This window comes from Cornus florida, unplaced genomic scaffold (genome assembly GCF_030987335.1).
Source record: "Cornus florida cultivar Cherokee Brave unplaced genomic scaffold, ASM3098733v1 CherokeeBrave_3.0.0_Hap2_Chr01, whole genome shotgun sequence".
Lineage (NCBI taxonomy): Eukaryota > Viridiplantae > Streptophyta > Magnoliopsida > Cornales > Cornaceae > Cornus > Cornus florida.
The window spans coordinates 111,920,364-111,937,596 of record NW_026775571.1 but is presented as its reverse complement, the minus strand read 5'-3'; the positions used below and the strand labels follow the sequence as shown (position 1 = coordinate 111,937,596).

At 36.1% G+C, this 17,233-nt stretch overlaps 2 protein-coding genes across 2 annotated transcripts; both read right to left on the bottom strand.

Moving 5' to 3' along the window:
- Positions 1–667: 667 nt before the first annotated feature.
- LOC132314127 (la-related protein 6A) lies at positions 668–9,022 on the bottom strand. The gene is made up of 11 exons (XM_059813029.1): positions 8,713–9,022; positions 6,941–7,022; positions 4,781–4,875; positions 4,464–4,535; positions 4,300–4,379; positions 4,109–4,193; positions 3,714–3,761; positions 3,545–3,610; positions 3,337–3,474; positions 1,127–1,220; positions 668–1,016 (listed from the first exon to the last, which is right to left on the bottom strand). The coding sequence occupies exons 1-11, from the start codon at positions 8,938–8,940 to the stop codon at positions 889–891; spliced, it is 1,116 nt and encodes a 371-aa protein (XP_059669012.1). The 5' UTR covers positions 8,941–9,022; the 3' UTR covers positions 668–888.
- A 2,229-nt stretch (positions 9,023–11,251) lies between these two features.
- LOC132314120 (protein DUF642 L-GALACTONO-1,4-LACTONE-RESPONSIVE GENE 2-like) lies at positions 11,252–15,741 on the bottom strand. Its single transcript, XM_059813021.1, has 3 exons — positions 15,516–15,741; positions 13,144–13,641; positions 11,252–11,961 (listed from the first exon to the last, which is right to left on the bottom strand). The coding sequence occupies exons 1-3, from the start codon at positions 15,601–15,603 to the stop codon at positions 11,369–11,371; spliced, it is 1,179 nt and encodes a 392-aa protein (XP_059669004.1). The 5' UTR covers positions 15,604–15,741; the 3' UTR covers positions 11,252–11,368.
- Positions 15,742–17,233: the final 1,492 nt, after the last annotated feature.

The following is a 17,233-nucleotide window of genomic DNA, read 5'->3' as shown; positions in this document are numbered from 1 at the left end:
TGTTCTTAACCATTAAGTTGGATCAGACGGACCTCACTATACCCAGTAGAGGGCGTGGTTGAAGGTTGGTGGAGCGCCAATGGCTGGAGGATGATGATAACTAGTTTAAAGGGGTTGAAAGAGAGACTTCACCTTCTCACAAATATAAGGTTTCAACTACAAACAGACACCAAAAATAACAATAAAAAATAAAGGGCAAGCGAACTTCGAAGCTTCATTTGAGTATTAACACTGGAAAAAATAAAAAAAATAAAAATATTCAATTTCAGTTCAACCTCAAATCAACAAAAAAATGTGCAAATTTCGACCACTGTCAAAAGGAACATGATTTCGCATGAATAAGAAGAAAACAAGGCTTATGAACATTTAGGTAGTAAGGTCTAGCCATGAAGAGTGTTCTTTATGATGCATTTAACACGAAAATTGTGTACAGCAGAGTTCCCTGATCAACAAAGATGGTACTAAGGATTTAACCATTTGCTATAAATGTCCCAAAAACACCCATCAAACAATTAGGTAGACAAGCTAGCCACCTCTGTCTTACTGCATGTTCATTACCAGTCTTTGAAGCATTAAGTTTTGGTATTAACTGTGTATTTTGGCAATTCACTCTTTCACAAAATTATCACATGCAAAGTATCTCAAAACCATCAAGAGGATTTTAACATGGACAAACAATCTACTACATTTTATAATCACAATCTCTCAAGCAAACCTGTAAATAGATTCCATTTCACTTTCTGTAAACCAGGAGCTCATTTCAATTTTACAGCACAGAATCGAAGGCAATTCAACACAGATTTTTGGATTAAGGATTAACGACCACTTCACAATTTTTGTGTCTGTAACAGATGTGCACTGTGTGGGGTAAAAGAAAAAGATAAGAAGCTAACTCTGATTGCTAGTGGGAGGCCGTCCACGTCCCATTGTAAATCCTTTGGTTCCATCTGGCATTCTTGGGCCGGGAGGTGGCTTTGGAATTTCATAGCTGTGACTAGATGAAACAGTTCCGTGGCCTTAAATTGTTTTTTCAAACCCCAAAAGAATCAATCAGTCAGTATAATGAAACAAGAGTTCTGTAAAAAGGGGGAAAGAATTAAAGGTTTGATAGGATTTGTTTGTATACCCTGCCCACTAGAACCATGATACTTCTGTCTTCTTGCACGTCCTCTGTTTCGTCCCCTGTGCCCATTTTTCTCCTTCGACAAATTCTCCTCGTGCTGTAATAAGGCAGAAGCTAAACATTAACATATATTCTCGAAGTAGAACACATTCAAACTTGACAACAAAATTTCTACTTATCAAAACATTACTAATAAAGTATAGGGTAAAATGCAAGAAACTCCCCTGAACTATGGGGGTTTTGCAACTAACCCCCCTGGACTACAAAAAACCCCCTTGGACTTTGATTTTGTTGCATATTACCCCATCAGGTCACCAGAAAAGATAAATGACATTTTTACCCTTATTATGAAACTACACCGTTTGAAGCATTGTCAAATTAATTTGCCGACGTGGCAAAAAAATCTCAACGGCCAATGGGATATTGACAGCACACCAAAGAGATAATGTACGTACTCTCTTTTACTCCATCACACCAACAACCAGCTCTTATTCGTGCCAGAGACACACAGACATCCATTTGTGGAGTTAATATAAATGAAGCCAGAATGATTGCCTTGTAACCTACATGATATCAAGCAATACACTGTGTGGAATAACAAGTGGGCAACTATAATTATCCTGCCTTTTTTGTTCTAAGCCTCTAAGGTAAGGGGTAAATCTTCTATTTCAAGCATCCCATAAATTTTCAAAATTCAATAATCAACTAGACCAATGAAAATAGATTCAAATTGATCAAAAAGGAGAGAAAATATTCAATAAACATGCGATTGGTAAAAGCGAAAAAGGAACCCAGTACCATAAATTGGAATTATTGGATCCCATTTTTTGCCAATAAGAACAAATCTTTGTCCGCTGTTGAGAGCAATGGTCCGACAACCCGTTTTATGCTTTTTAACAATCTTCGGCGACCTGCTCAACTAGCTGCCATCGCCATCATCACCAATCGTTCTTGCTCAGCCGCAGCCAATCGCTGCCGATCCGTCCGTGCGACCCTCTACCTTGCCGTCGACAGACCAGTAAGCCCCGTCGCCGGCGACCTGTTCCTCTCTCTCCGGATCTCTTCTCAGTTTATGACTCGCCATTTCACCGCCGTCCTTCCGCATCATGACGTCCGTGTTCACTGGCAGTTCTTGCTTCTCGCTATTCCGTCCTCTGTACAGTCACTGGACCATTCCGTCCTCTGTGTTACAGTTTGACATGCGGTGAATCGCTGATCTTGTCTTCCTAGATTTTAATGAACTCATCCTTGCCGTAAAACCATACGATCCCCCAAACTAGGAAATTGAGAACGCTTTAAGACCTTCGCGTGTTACAGGGACGATTCAGAGTTGTGGATTTGGGGAAATTTTGATAAAGGCTTGTTTGGTCGGTGTTTTAAAATGAAGGTCCTTTGGGTCAACTGTTGGAAATTAAGGGCATTATTGTCCTTTCATGCTTCTATGGGCAGTATGGTCATTTAAATTTAAGAAACCAAATTTAACGGTCATATATCACCGGACGTTGAACGGATGGAGTGATTTGCAACAATTTTGCATAGTTCAAGGGGTTTCTTGCATTTTTGGAAGTTTAGGGGGTTAGTTGCAAGTTTACCCATAGTTCAGGGGGCTTTCTTGCATTTTACCCTAAATTATATAACATTAAATTATTTGTCTATTGTATAGACATGCATCCGTTGAAGGGGAAGATTGCTTTCATTTGTGCTAATCTAGGAAAGTTCCTGAAATTCCCTTTTTTCCCCCACTTGGTTGCCAGAGAACAAACAAAAGGCAAAATAGGAATGTTACAATCATTAATTGTTGAAAGGAAAGTGTTTCTTCCTATCTATTATAAACCTTGTAAAGGAATAATAAGTCACATGCCTACGATAGACTTTTCACTTTACAAAAATGTATCCATGCACATTTTTATTTTTTATATACAATTTTATGACAATTAATCAAATATTTCATTTTTAATGATAATTAATATCCTCTCTAAATTTTAAGCGCGCACGCACACACAATATAGCACAATATAGATGTGTTACGGAAGTTTATAAGTTTAATCTATTGTTTTAAAATCATGCTTTTTTGTAAGATAATAATTTTACTTTAGATTTTCTTTTTCGTCTTTGGATAAATTAAAATAATTTTATAATTGTCTTGTACAAAAGATGCATATCATGTATTTTACTTGTATCACTAAACATACAGAACATGTAAAACTACAAACCTCTTCATCCGGTGTGTCATCTTGGTGTTCACTTGAACAATGGTTCTCCATATCTCCAGCTGGATCAGATGTTTGGACATTGGTATTCTTCTCAGACTCCGGTTCCCTCCAGCCTTTTTGCTTTTGTCCATTCTTGCCCTAATGTAGTAGAGAAGAAACTAATTATCCACCATAGCTGATAGTTAAAGCAGATAAAAATGCCAATTACCATTCGTTTGAGAAGTTTGACCCGCATGCCATATCTCCAATCTTGCTCATCATTCAACATAGCCACCTAACCAATTTATCATCAGTGAAAAGTACCAAAACCTAATAAATTTTTATTCCAACAAAATAAACCATAAGCACGAGAAATGAATAGGGACTTTCACACTCACAGATTTCTCAGCTGCCTCCACAGTCTCATACTCCACGAGAGCATGTAACTGCAAACAAAAAGCAGAAGGATGGATTAATTGCCCAACAAAATTAACACACTACAATTACAAGATTCCAGCATTCTTCAGACAATATTGAAAATCGGATACCAAAGGCTATGTAGCCTAGTGGTACTTCCTCGCCTTCCAAAGTAGAAGGTCAAGGGTTCAAGTCCCTGTAGGGGCATGTGGGTGTAAGTGTGTTTCTTGCCAATGGAAAAAAACAAAAACAAAAAGAAGAAAATATTCAAAACCGGATATATCAGTAATCAGATTGATTTATTTTCACACATTATGCAGTAAACTTTCAACATTGTGCAATATATGTGTGTAAACCATCTAATTTTTTTCCATACCTTACCAAGTAGAAGCTTCTCTGCAATTGTGCGTTTTTTGCGTTCTCCTACATCATGTGGGTCGTGGATGCAAATACTCTTTATACTGAAATATTTAAAATCATTCTACAGCTGTTACACATCTAAATAAGAAATAAAAAATCAATAAAAAAATTTGCATGAAAGGAGGAGAGATAAAAATATAAACATACTTTCCAGCTTCCCCAAATATTCGCTGAATATTCTCTGTTGAATGATCCTCAGGTAGATTTTCTACCAAAACAGTGCATAACTAGGGTCCACCAATTAGATGCTAAAGACTAAAAAAAATAATAATAATAATATTGAAATACAGAGTTTTCAGTTTCATAAATACCTTCGGATCCCTGACCTCCGTGGATGGAAGGGGATTAAGTCGCCTCACCCTCTTCCCATCTGAACTAACAACCTGCAGTTACCCATAAAAGAGATTTGTGTTCATGATTTTAGCCATGGGAACAGAGACAAGAAAACTTACAGATGCCAAGAAAAGTACCAATATAAGCAACAGATTAAGCCTGCGTTAAGCACCTAAATGAATGTATATGTCGTAATTTTAACAAAGAGAATCCTTCTATGTTGGGAGAGGGGGGAAGAACAGGAAATCCAAAAACAAATGGAAAATAAACTTCCTGGAGAAAATATATAGCTTACAAGAAGAGAAGATTCCCTGATTGCAGCCACCATCAATGACCTGTCTAGGCTGATCTTTTTCATTTTCCTAAATGAACAAATAACTGCAACAGGAACTGCAAAAAGCAACATGCCACTTATTTGCACTGCAACTTCTCAATAAAATAAATATATGGAAAAAAAATTAAACTAAAAGAACAGAAATTTTAACCCTTCGCAGAATTGTATTGTTTATTCCATACTTGCGGTATTTGTTTCCATTCCATAGTTACCAGTCAGGTTTGTATTGTTTATTCCATATTTTCAAATCGTGCATCATATTATACCTTATCATGTATCATGAGTTACATAATAATGCATGAAATAAGTAGTAAAAACAGAATATTATGAGCAGAAAAATCTGATAAAATATCAAAAATCGAAGGATGTAATCCTTAGTTGCATGACCAGTAGATTGTTGCATATTCATTTCTTGAGATTTAACTCCAAAATTGATGCACTATTAAAGATGAATTTATTAAAAGAAAATTAATTTCATTGCATTGATTAATAAATTACAGATCAAACTATGATGAGAAGTCTCCAAATTATTCATTTGAAAGAAGTTATAGTTGCAAGAGTATCAAATACTTAAAATACATGATGCTAATTATGATCTGATACCCAATTGTATGGATTTCGAGTTCTAACCATCATATTTAAGTTTCAAACATTTATCCTATAATGGAAACTTCTCGTGCTTCACAAATTTTGGACAGGAAAAATGTAATAAACACCCTCCCTATGATGTTGAAGGCAGAAATCAACTCTATCAAATTCTAAATACTACTAATTTATATTGGCAGGATGGGATTAACGGAAAAATGTTCTGTATAGGTACTTCCAAAGTTGAATCGTAAAATTCTCTACAACAGCTATTAGCCGACCATATATTACTAGACAGAATATTAATTTAGGAAACAGCCTATTTATACGAAAGAATAATCATCCAAGAAACAGCATATTTTTTTATAAAGAAAAAAGAAAAGAAAAGAAAAAATAGAGAGTCAAAAATTGCAAATGTTGAGACAGACGTGTGGCAAAACAAGAATAATATTAGATTCAAGATATTTGCGAACTATAGATCTCTAGTGACCAAAAAATTAAGCATATATACAAATAAATACGAAAGTGCTGACAAGAGAAACTATAGATCTCTAGTGGCCAAAAAAAGAAAAGAAAAACTTCAACATCCCTTTTACACATGCGACGTGATTGTTATAAGTTCTGCCTCTTCAAGAACATCCTAATTTCACAAGTTCACCATACATATTTGAGAACTACATGAGCATTAATTAATTAGAAATGGTAAATGTGGTTTGACCAAAGTTCACCAAATAGTTGGGAGTAGGCTTTTTTAGTTGAGTATGGGTATTATTACTTGACCACTAGAAGGTTACAATTTAGTGTTACTTACATAGAGTAGTTATACATCCTCAGTTTTACCCCCCAAAAACTACCGATAGAAGAAATAACAATACAATATATTAGCAAATTAAAGTTTTTAGGGGCCAATTGGGACTTTGAAATCAAATACCATTGATACAAAAAAATCTCGTCGTGGGACTTGTTTAGAACCTAAAACTTTCCCATTAATTTCATAAACTCCAATCAAGTGAATTAGAGTTCAAGATTTACATGAAGCAAACCTCTCTTTTTTCTTTTTATTTTTGGTGGCGGGGAGCAACTCTTACTATACCATCTACTCAACCTGGCATAGTTTTGCTTCCCACCACTGGCTGCACATGTTAGTCTGAATCCTCTTATCTAAAATTTTATTTTAATACAAATACAATATAACTTCAATAGTTACAAAGACACTATGTAACAAGGACTGGCTGCACATATTAGTCTGAATCCTCTGATCTAAAATTTTATTTTAATACAAATACAATATAACTTCAATAGTTACAAAGACACTACGTAACAAGGATAAATATGTCAAGCTGAGGGAAAAAGGACAAAGGAACAGGTCAAGACACGCTTTTAAAAAGCAAACAAAACGGAAAAAAAAAATAATAATAAGGGAACTATATCCTACTTGTTAAAAAAGTGGATGACTAAATAAACAGTTTACCAAAACATTTTCAAAAGGCTAAATTTGAATGGAAAAAAATAAAAATAAAAAATCTAAGTACTCACCAAATCCTTCCTTGTCCTTGGTCACATATTTCATCAGAAAGTTGTCAGTGGGCAGATTTTCATCACTAAAGTAATACTCTACCTGCAGAAAGATAAAAGTACTTCAATAAGTGAAACAAATAAATAACGCAAAATTTAACCTTAATACGTAGAAGCTGCCACATGAACTCTTCAGCGGTTCCCTAACAGCAATCACGTTCAAGGATGAACTTCACATCACAAATAAGGCAACTCGTGGAAACTTAAGCTCTAAAATGGCGAGAAAGCTCGATCTAGAGTCATAATTTCAACTAAATTTCAGACAAAGGTAAGAATGATAAACACGACTCAAGTCCAGCTTCCTGTTCAAGTGAGCCAACATCAAAATTCTGATGGTTCACTTCCACTATTGACATAGTGCCAATATGATGCCACTTAAAAATTAAAAACAAAGCGATAGCTTGTAGCTCTTCAGAACACAACACGGTTCCTATACGTACCTGGATGGCTTATTTTAATTATGAACATAGAAAGAGAACCGACAATCTAGAAGTAGGAGTATTGACTTCAAATTCGGTGATCAGTTGGTCAAGAAACTTATTAAAACCACCTGAATATAGCACTCACAGAATATAGTGTGGTCTTTTCATTAATCTGTAGGTGTAGCTCCTGAGATCTGACAGCCAATTAAAAAAATTAAGCATACATTTACCATTTTAATGTATGTCGGAATAGTAATTCAAGGGAAAGACAGCTCGAACTAAAAGGCAAGGAATTTGTACTTTTTTTTATTGCACTACCAAAAATATATATGAGCACAATGGCGCAAGTGTATGCACTATTGTTTTGGAAGAAGATTTCCCTTCAGGCCTTCACTAAGGTCATTTCCTAGAACCTTCACAATCTCTCCAAACATTGTCTTCCATCTCTATTGGAAGAGGAAATGAAATGGAATTTAACACTTACAACTCCTTAGTTGATGCTTTTTACGTACATAAGTTAAATGAAAAAAGAAAGGGTAGCCATTATGTCAACTTATTTCATTCAAATAATTGTCCAAAAATAAAAAACAATTGACTATCTCAGTTTATCATTTTGTTTTCCCCCCACTTGATTGAAGACCAAATAGAGCACATATTAAAAAATTGAACAAATAAAACACCACTCATAAAGCTTCATACCAAACTTGGATTAAACATAACCACCCTGAAAGTGGATAATTCACAACCCTACTCGATTTCACGATAATGCCTATTACAAAAAAGCACATAGTTTAAATACTAGTTAAATTAAAGTAACATCCAGTACAAGAAATGAAACCCTTGAACCCTATACTCCAATTCCAAAAACACAATTCGCATCATTTATAAGCCTAGTTGGATTAAACATAACAACTCTGTGGATGTATTTTACAACCCAACTTAATTTTTAATATAAACCCATTAGACGAAATATATAGTCTAAAATACTAGTTAAATTTTAAAAAATCCTGTAGAAATGAAACCCTATTTCGATTGCAAAACACAGTCCGCGTCATTAGTAGCCCTAATTGGAACCAAACCACCATTAGTAGAAATGTATTTTTCAAAACCATATTCACATTCAAATCACCAAAGAGAGACAAATAATTCAAAAAACAAATAAAAATTTGAAGCATAAAACAGTGTAGTATTAAAAGCAAAACCGAGCAAGCCTTGGTGACCAACAGACCAGAAACATACATATATATATATATATATATATATATATATATATAGAGAGAGAGAGAGAGAGAGAGAGAGAGAGAGAGATGCCTGCTTGATGATCTTGTCTCGGAGATCATCGGTGAGAACGAGGGTCTGAGATGACGGATGGTCGTCAGATGGCTGCGGAACTTCTTGTAAGTGAGAGTCAGGAGATCCGACTGCGGAGAAGTCAGGATCCTGCGGTGGAGATGAGGGGGCGGCTGCGGCGGAGGCGGTGTCGGTGGAGGTGGCGGTGACGGTGACGGTGACGGTGGCGGTGACTCCCTCGGATTCCATTGTCGCACAGAGGGAGGAGGAAAGCGGAGCCAGAAATGTCGAAACCTCGGACGCTCTGTTTCTTCTCCTGCTCTTTCAACCGTGATTCTTGATGCATTATACACGTAAAGGGAATCGTTGGGTCCGTACCTGTCTTTTCACATTTGAGTAAAATTATTTTGGATAAATTACAATGACACCTCCTTAGGTTTGACACAGTTATAAATAAGTTGAACATTTTTTGAACAATAATACTCTCTGTCAGAATTTTGATCCAAACAGGCCCTTAATAAGTTGAAAAAGACGAGATTGTCCATCAATATTTAATTGATTTTAATTGTAAAATATCAAAATCTTGAAAGGACATTTTTACCCTTCTACCCTCCTTTTCTCTATCCTCTTTATCTCTTTTTAAACACTCGCCTGAGATCGAGGTTAGGTGAGATGTGGCATATCGTTAGGTCCAGCTCACCGTTGATGGTGCACAGCTCAAACAAATTCGAAGCTCGGAGTGTGTAGTCCAATGCCTTGATCGGGCCATCACCAGCGGTGCTTATATCACGCGCAAGTTTCAGAAGGAACGGGCTGTGATCAGGTCGAGAGAGGATAACTGACTACTTCGACGACTTCTTCTTGACGAAGCTCTAATTCAGCGATGGTTTGGCCTGTAAAGTCTACAGCGAAGGCAAGGGAGGTCGCCTTGGGACTGGCGGTGCTATCCAGACGGAACGGATCTTGTCAGCGCTAGCGGGCTGAGTGGCGGCTGAGTATTGCGGTACTGTTATGGTTGCTGGAGCTTCTGCAGTGGCACGGTTGCTGGAGGCGATGGTTGCTGGTGGTAATACATAGGTTGTTGGGGTGGTTGTTGTGGGGGTGGGGGCTGATTCTGATTCATCATCATCCATTGTTGGTACTGTTGGTGTTGATTGTGATTTTGTTGATGATCCAAGTTTAGCCGGCGGCGACGATTTGGGGTTGGAGAGAAAAATAGTGTCTCAACAGTTTTGGGGTCTCCATTGAAACTGGTTTGGATAGAAATTTTTTGTGATTAATTTGAGAAATTTTTTGTCATTGGATTATAATTGTATGTGTATATAATTGTGTATGTTTGTAATACAAGTGTGTGTGTGTGTGTATAAGAGAATAAATAGAGGAAAGAAGAGGTGGTGGTGGTGCTGCTGCTGCTGCGGCTGCGGCTACGAAAGAGGGAGTGGAGGCTTTGTGGGTAGGTGCTTGAGATGAAAGGTTATTTTAGACATTTTAGATTGGGTAAATTGGTAATTTTACTATTTCAAAGTTAACTTCAAAGTCAAGGGACATTTAGGTCATTTTAACACATGTCAATCACTAAGGGTGTCTTCGTCAAAGGGAGCAAAACTGAAGGGGTATCGTTGTTCAAAAATAGACTAACTTGTAAATGACTGTCATTACAACAAACCTCAGGATGTCATTATAATTTACCCAATTATTTTCTTCTTTGGTCTTTCCTTTTCTTTAACTTTTCCTATTTTCTTTTATTTTATTTTTTTCTAGCTACTGTACATTTGATTAAATATGATCATTTCAATATGAATTCAACATTTAATACGATGATTCAATGATTCAAATTTTATGACATATTTGAATAATATTTACATAGTATCAAAACATTTTTATCGTTATTTCCTCTCTTCTTTATTTTTTATTTTTTATTATTTTTTCTTACTCTTTAATATTTTTTCTTTAAGAGACAGTCAAAGAATTTGTCTTCTCAATTTTTTTCCCCTAGTCATTATTTGCTTCGACTTTGATCCACCATTTACAAGTCTATTTTTCTGTCCTATGATCCAGACTTGGATTCATTTGCAAGTCTGCACTTCCATTCCATTCTAGGATTGTGGAATGCAAATATCACATTACTTCTCCATTTTTCTAACATACTTTATTGTTTAAAAAGTAATTTTTACCAAACGTGTTTCCTTCTTCTTTTTTGCTTTGAATAAGTAAAGATGGAATGACTGAAATTTATTTCTTTATTTTCCTTCTCATTTATTTCCCACCAATTAATAAATAAATAAATAAAAACATTCAATTTCTTCATTCCTCCTAGTTTATATTTAAATTATATTTAATGGGTGGAAAATCCATTATCTTAACAAGATTATGAAGAGCATGATATGCATGTTAACAAACCATATTCTAAAGAATTTTAAAGGTTTTAAATTAAGGGTTTGGAGCTGCATTTGCAACTATTAAAAACGTTTTTAATTTAAAAAAATTAACTTTTAATTTTGTTTGGCTATCAATATTGTGTGTGAGAACTGAGAAGTCTTTAGATCAATATCATTCCCATTTCTCCTCACAAAATTAAAACAACATAGACATGGGAACATGGTTTTCCAAAATCCCATTCTACAACCATAAACCACAGCATACAAAGCTTTGTCAAGCAATTGAGCCAACCTTGAACCTAAACCAAAACCAAAACAAGCAAAATCCCTGAACCCAACATTAACCCCAATCCTCCAAGCCCCTTTCTGTTAGATCCTGACACTGCCACCTTCACATCATCCACCACCGGTCCGCACAGAGAGCTCTGATCATCGCTCCTCGTATTGTAATACACGCTGCAGAACGCAACACGCGTCCTCTCGGCCTTGGCAGTGAAATTCAGAGTAGCAGTGTGGAATGTGGCATTGGCATTGGGTGTGTAATGGATGCTCTGGGCTTGATCTCCAGCATAGGCCATGACTGCTAGTGGTTGCTTGCAAGAGTCCCCTGCATGCCCCAAAGAAAAGGTCAACCTGTATGGCTTGTTGGGCATGGTTTCCACCATTTGGGAGACTATGCCTTCCTTGCCGGACAGCAATTCGATAGCACGTTTGCCTTGTGGGACAGTGTAATGGTACGAGTCGATGTAACGGACAGCTCTGTTTGATTCAACAATCCAACCGGGCAAAGAGGAGGTTTCTTCGTCGAGGTTGGTGGGGAGTAAGACCCCGAGTGAAGCATTTCTGAACATCCATGCACCTTCTTCAAAATCACCGTTAAGTACTGCATTATCTGCATCAATATTGTCATTGTCAATAAGTTTCTAAACCACTACTATTAAGGTTTGCTAGGCTTTAGTACAAGACACCACCCACACACTCACAGGCATAAGTTCACTCTCATGATTCTCATCCTTCTAAATACCGAAATAACACATTTCTAATTTTCTACTGGCTGCATTATCCTCTAAATCAGCATCAATTCAAAAAACTAAGATAACTAGTGTAGTTTTGTATAACAAACTACACTACAACAACGAGGGAAAATGAATTTTCCCGATAATTACTCAATGCATGTGGAACCAATAATTGCATGTCGATTATGGAAGTACTCTAAAAAGATACATGTGACGTCAGTAACTACCACCATCGGAAGTGTAAGTATCGTACAACAAGTCCTACAGATTAGTCATTTTCCACCATTACTATCTGCTTCCTTCTAGAACCCAATGTTCTTACATCTCATATATAGTTTAGCCATCAAAAATTGACTCAAATTGCTTTAGCATTGTCTTTTAAGATTATCTTTTTGGTCTCCAAATGTATATTGGTTTGGTAAGAAACTCACCCACCTATTATTTTTAGGAAGATTCGACCATTCACCTTTTATATTAAGAGGTAGTTGATATACTATTAAATAGTATTTGGAAAAGTATTTTGAATATGCCACATTTCCAGGAGACCAGTAACTAATACATACGTATATATATATTTACATTTATGTATTACGGAGTATATTTTTCAGATCTCCAATACGGTGCAAAATGAAAAATTATCATTTAAAAAAATCAATATCATTTTTCAAATTTTTTTTTTTTAAAAAAGTGTCTACAGAAAATTGAAACAATAACAATCAGAAATAGTGTATCAAAAATTAAGTTTATTCAATGATTGCATTTGATTATGTTTAATATTAATTTTATATCCAAAAGAATGAAAAAATACTCAACACATAATTAATTAATTATTTTTTGACTGTCCCACACTCCCACCTGGTCACATGACCATCAAATGACAAAAAATGAGATGCAGTTGCTGTGATTTCAGCATCATGCAGATGTAGGGCAGTGATTTCACCTTTGCTTGTGGGCCATGCTGGTGATCAACAAAACTCAAGGAGTCAAGGGCCAATGTTATCTGGGACCCACTAACATATGCATTCTCAACCGTACGATTGATGACTAGTGTTACTTACCTTTGGGTTTATCAGGGGTGAAGAGCTCCTTGATTGCAATATCATCAATTATGGGCCCACATGTAGGGTCATCCTCCATCCCGGGATTTCTAAAAACGACCCGCGCATAATCATCCTCCGCCTGAAACGCCCACGCGTACGAATCCCAGCCCTGCACGCTGTAGAGGGTCTGTAGATCAATGGTCTGTGATGCCGGTGGCACGGACACGTTGAGTGACTCGAGCTGAGCGCACGTGCGCGCCGCACTGAACGTGACGGAGTAGAGCGAGCCCTTCTGGACCTTCGTTTCTTGGCTGATCTCTGCGTCGTTGCCGAGCCTCACCGCGTGTATACCCTGTGGTACGATGAGGAACATTGCACCCTGTTTTTGCCCAGATTCGACTAGCTCTACGGTGCCGTTTGATTTCCAGCTGGGGATCGTGACGTGTCCATCTCCGAGACCGTCGTCTGAGAAGCCGCCTGATGGTGGCGTCTCGAAATCACCGTTGATTAGTAGACCTGCAAGATCGATCGATCTGACGGCTGTTAGCAACTGAAAGCCAATGGACCCACTAAAGTATCGTAGCAACAGTCCAGTCTGGTGGACCCATTTTGCGCACAGAAAATGTTATCATGAACTCTTTCAATCTGTCCAATGTCCATCGCTCTCTTTAAGGGAGTATATACAAAATGTTAGCTTAATTTTAAAATTTGCATTCCATCATAGGCTTCTATGTATATTTGAGCTAAAAAAAAAAATTTCATGTCATGGACTTAAATCTTTGTCAAATAATAGAAAAATATTTTATCTAAAAAAAATTTTTTTTTTAAAATATATTTCGTCAAAACAAACATAGGCTTAATGATCAGTAAAAAAAGTTCACAGTTTTATTAAAAAATATATTAAAAAATTAACGTTCATAATAGTATCATTATTAATGTTTTTTCATAAAAGTATCATTATTTGGAAAAAATAAATAATACTATCATTATTCAAAGCTGGAATGCCTCTTATATGAGTTCCACATCATAGAGAGAAATCATTGTCATTAATAAGAGGTTGTCTCTTATATGTGTTTTAACAAAACAAATTATATTTGCACCCCTTATGAGAAGGGCGTTGGCTATATCCACTCAAAACGGAAAATATCTCCTACTTTAAATTGTCTAAATGATAAATACTCAAAGCCGCGTCAAGTGAGGATTATCTATACATTATTAGGTCTTATTTCAAACTCTCAAAAGACTAGAAATTATCACATTTTTGTATCAATTCCTAATTGACAAGCAAATTAGTACATTAATTTTATATTAATTTTATTAATTATTTTTTAAAACTTTCGTGTAAACTAATGAGTGATCGGGACTGTTATCTCCACTAATCCACCATACAATAATTTCTTCCCAAAAGTCATATTAAATCAAAGTAAGAGAAAATTGATGGTAATGATTGATCCTCACAACCCCATGGACAACCTTCCTCATTATTTTTCATAGCCTTTGGACCAAATGCCTTACCTACAAAATATCTAACTAATTCATCTCGAAAATAGCAACGGCCGGTTTAGAAAGTGGTGTGTTAAATATCCAATCTTTCACAATTTCCCCTTCCTTTTTAAAAAAAAATCAAAATCAAAAGAGACAAAATGTGGGTCCCAATAAAAAAGAGGGTGCATGATCGCGCACGCCATTGTAGCATAACTCATTTGGCATGTAGCAATGATGTGATGTGAACAGAATAGGACCAGTTTCATTCAACAACAAACCACGCGGCCGCGTCCAGCGCGTGGGACCCATCACCCCCGCCTGGCTCGTCTTTTCCCGCGCCGATCGTTGCAGAGATCGAGAGAAGGTTTTGTCTCGCTGTTTCGCGACATTGCATTGTCCACAATTCACATTGCACATTTATACACGTCCAAACAGGCCCTAGAAAATATATTTTCGGAAAAATCATGTTATCTTTTTTTTTTTTTCGATAATTGTTAAATGACTCAAATAACAAATATTGTTCTATTTAATTGCCTTCTAGATAGTCAGAATCATGTAGAACGCTTCATCCACCATAATGAAGTAACTCAACTAGAGGGTCTAAATTGGTTTGATAAATTAAATATAACTATGGAGATGAGTATCGTATGATTTCTAGATTCTCTATTAGACTATAAAACATTATCGTAAAAAAATTAAAATTAAAACTAAAACATTATCAAATGATCGTATTCTACCGACTAAGCAATAGGGGCACTCAACAAGCATAATCTTTAGATGATGACACTACAAAGCACAAATTTAAGTAGAAAAAAAATAATAATAATAAAGATACATAAGCTAGAGAGAGAAAATTGGAAATGAAAAGTGAGAGCACATTTGGAGAGAGAAACAGAGAAGGGTACCGTCTTCTGCTAGTAGAGTAGTAGCGAAGTGAGCGACGAGAAGCAGATACATTGAGACCCATTCGCCTCTTGTTGACCTCCAAACCATCCTTGTGGCTAATGGCGCAAATCCTCAATCTTTCTCTTACTGTTTTTTTCTCTCACTACTTCTTGCCTCCTCTCTCTCTAGAAACAGAGTGCGCAGAGAAATGAGAAGAGTGCAGAGAAAGTGTCTTTTATCCAAGATTCCTGCTCTTTGGTCTCTCTCTACCTCTCTACTCTTTTTTCACCTTTTTGTAATCACTTTAATTAAATCAATGATCAAAGATTTACTTTCAGTTTCGAAAGCAAAGGATTTCTTAATCGCTTTTAATTATGTTAATAAAAAAAATTGCTTTTAATTGAAAAAATTAGATTTTTTTTTTTTTTATTGCTAGTTAAACAATTCTTCCAATACATATCGTTTTCACTTTCTAACGTTTCGTGCGTTCTTATAATCAATCTCTCTTGTAACATGTAACTCGTATTGTTTTATCATATTTCGTATAACTCATGTTATTTTATGTATGATCGTCATTGTTGTCATCAATTAATTACTTTGTCATTAAATAATTATATATCTTTTTTTTTATAAATAAAAATACATCTATTTTATTAAACCGGATTATTAGGTGTCATTATTTATTTAACTGCTGAGTGGTATTATGTCTGGGTATTCCTACCACATTAATGTTATATATATATATAATTATATAAAGTTCCGTGTTTTGAGAGAGATGGTCCACCGCCATATTTTGACAGTGATGAAAGCACTCGTGAGATTAATAATTTTATATTAGGCACATTTGATGATAGTTTAATTATTTAAATTTATATTATGTACATTTGATGAGAGTTTAATTATATGTCTTGTTAAGTTTGTTTATCAAGAAAAGTTTTTGGTTATCCTTTTTTGTTGGCATCTGATTTGTTCTTCTTTTGGGCCCGAAGTGTTCGCATCACTTGGGCTGGATCATAGTTTTTTTTTTTTTGGATTTTAAAGCCACTGAATATATATATAAATGGAAAATGGTAGTAATTACAGAGAGGGCCATTAGGCCAAACCAGTCCATTAGACTGAACAATCAAGCCCAAAAGAGGCCTACAAGAGAAAAGCCCAAACAAAACAAACAACCTACATTAACTGTTTTGTAGAACCGTTAATGGAGGGTGTAAGAGCACAAATCCGGTGAACACCCAGTAGGCAGCATTGCCGCCGGCGAGACTTAGTTCGGAGGCCTTGGAGGGGGACGACAACAAGAGGGGGACAAATTCTAGTCTTGAAGGATTCGCCTAGATGCAGGGCAATCTTGGAGAAAACCCAATTTCAAAATTAAAGTTACTGTTGAGCAAATCTTCTAAAGCACGATCCTCTGAGTTTAATCTCACCCTTTCCGACTATGTGGAGGGAATCGCCATTCCGGCGATCGAACAACAAACCTCAAGTTTCTCTCTTGGTAGGGTCTTTGTCAACATATCAGAACCATTATCATCAATGTGAATCTTCTCAAGTTCAAGTAACTTATTGTTCAACGCATCTCTGATCCAATGGTATCGCACATCAATGTGCTTAGATCTTGCATGAAAATTGGAATTCTTAGCAAGATGAATAGCACTCTGGCTATCACAAAACAACGCATACCTCTGCTGCTTGAAACCAAATTCTCTCAAGAACTTCTTTGCCCATAGCAACTCTTTAG

Bases quoted from the DNA above. Each gene is read 5' to 3' on its own strand.
- LOC132314127 (XM_059813029.1), bottom strand. From the start codon at position 8,940: ATGGAATCCGAGGGAGTCACCGCCACCGTCACCGTCACCGTCACCGCC. The intron at 4,194-4,299 runs GTATGTTTATAT...TAAATATTTCAG, and splicing joins ATATTTGGGGAAGCTGGAAA to TATAAAGAGTATTTGCATCC. The intron at 3,762-4,108 runs GTATGGAAAAAA...TTTTGTTTGCAG, and splicing joins AGAAGCTTCTACTTGGTAAG to TTACATGCTCTCGTGGAGTA.
- LOC132314120 (XM_059813021.1), bottom strand. From the start codon at position 15,603: ATGGTTTGGAGGTCAACAAGAGGCGAATGGGTCTCAATGTATCTGCTT. The intron at 13,642-15,515 runs GTACCCTTCTCT...TCGATCTTGCAG, and splicing joins TACTCTACTAGCAGAAGACG to GTCTACTAATCAACGGTGAT. The intron at 11,962-13,143 runs GTAAGTAACACT...ATATTGATGCAG, and splicing joins CACCCCTGATAAACCCAAAG to ATAATGCAGTACTTAACGGT.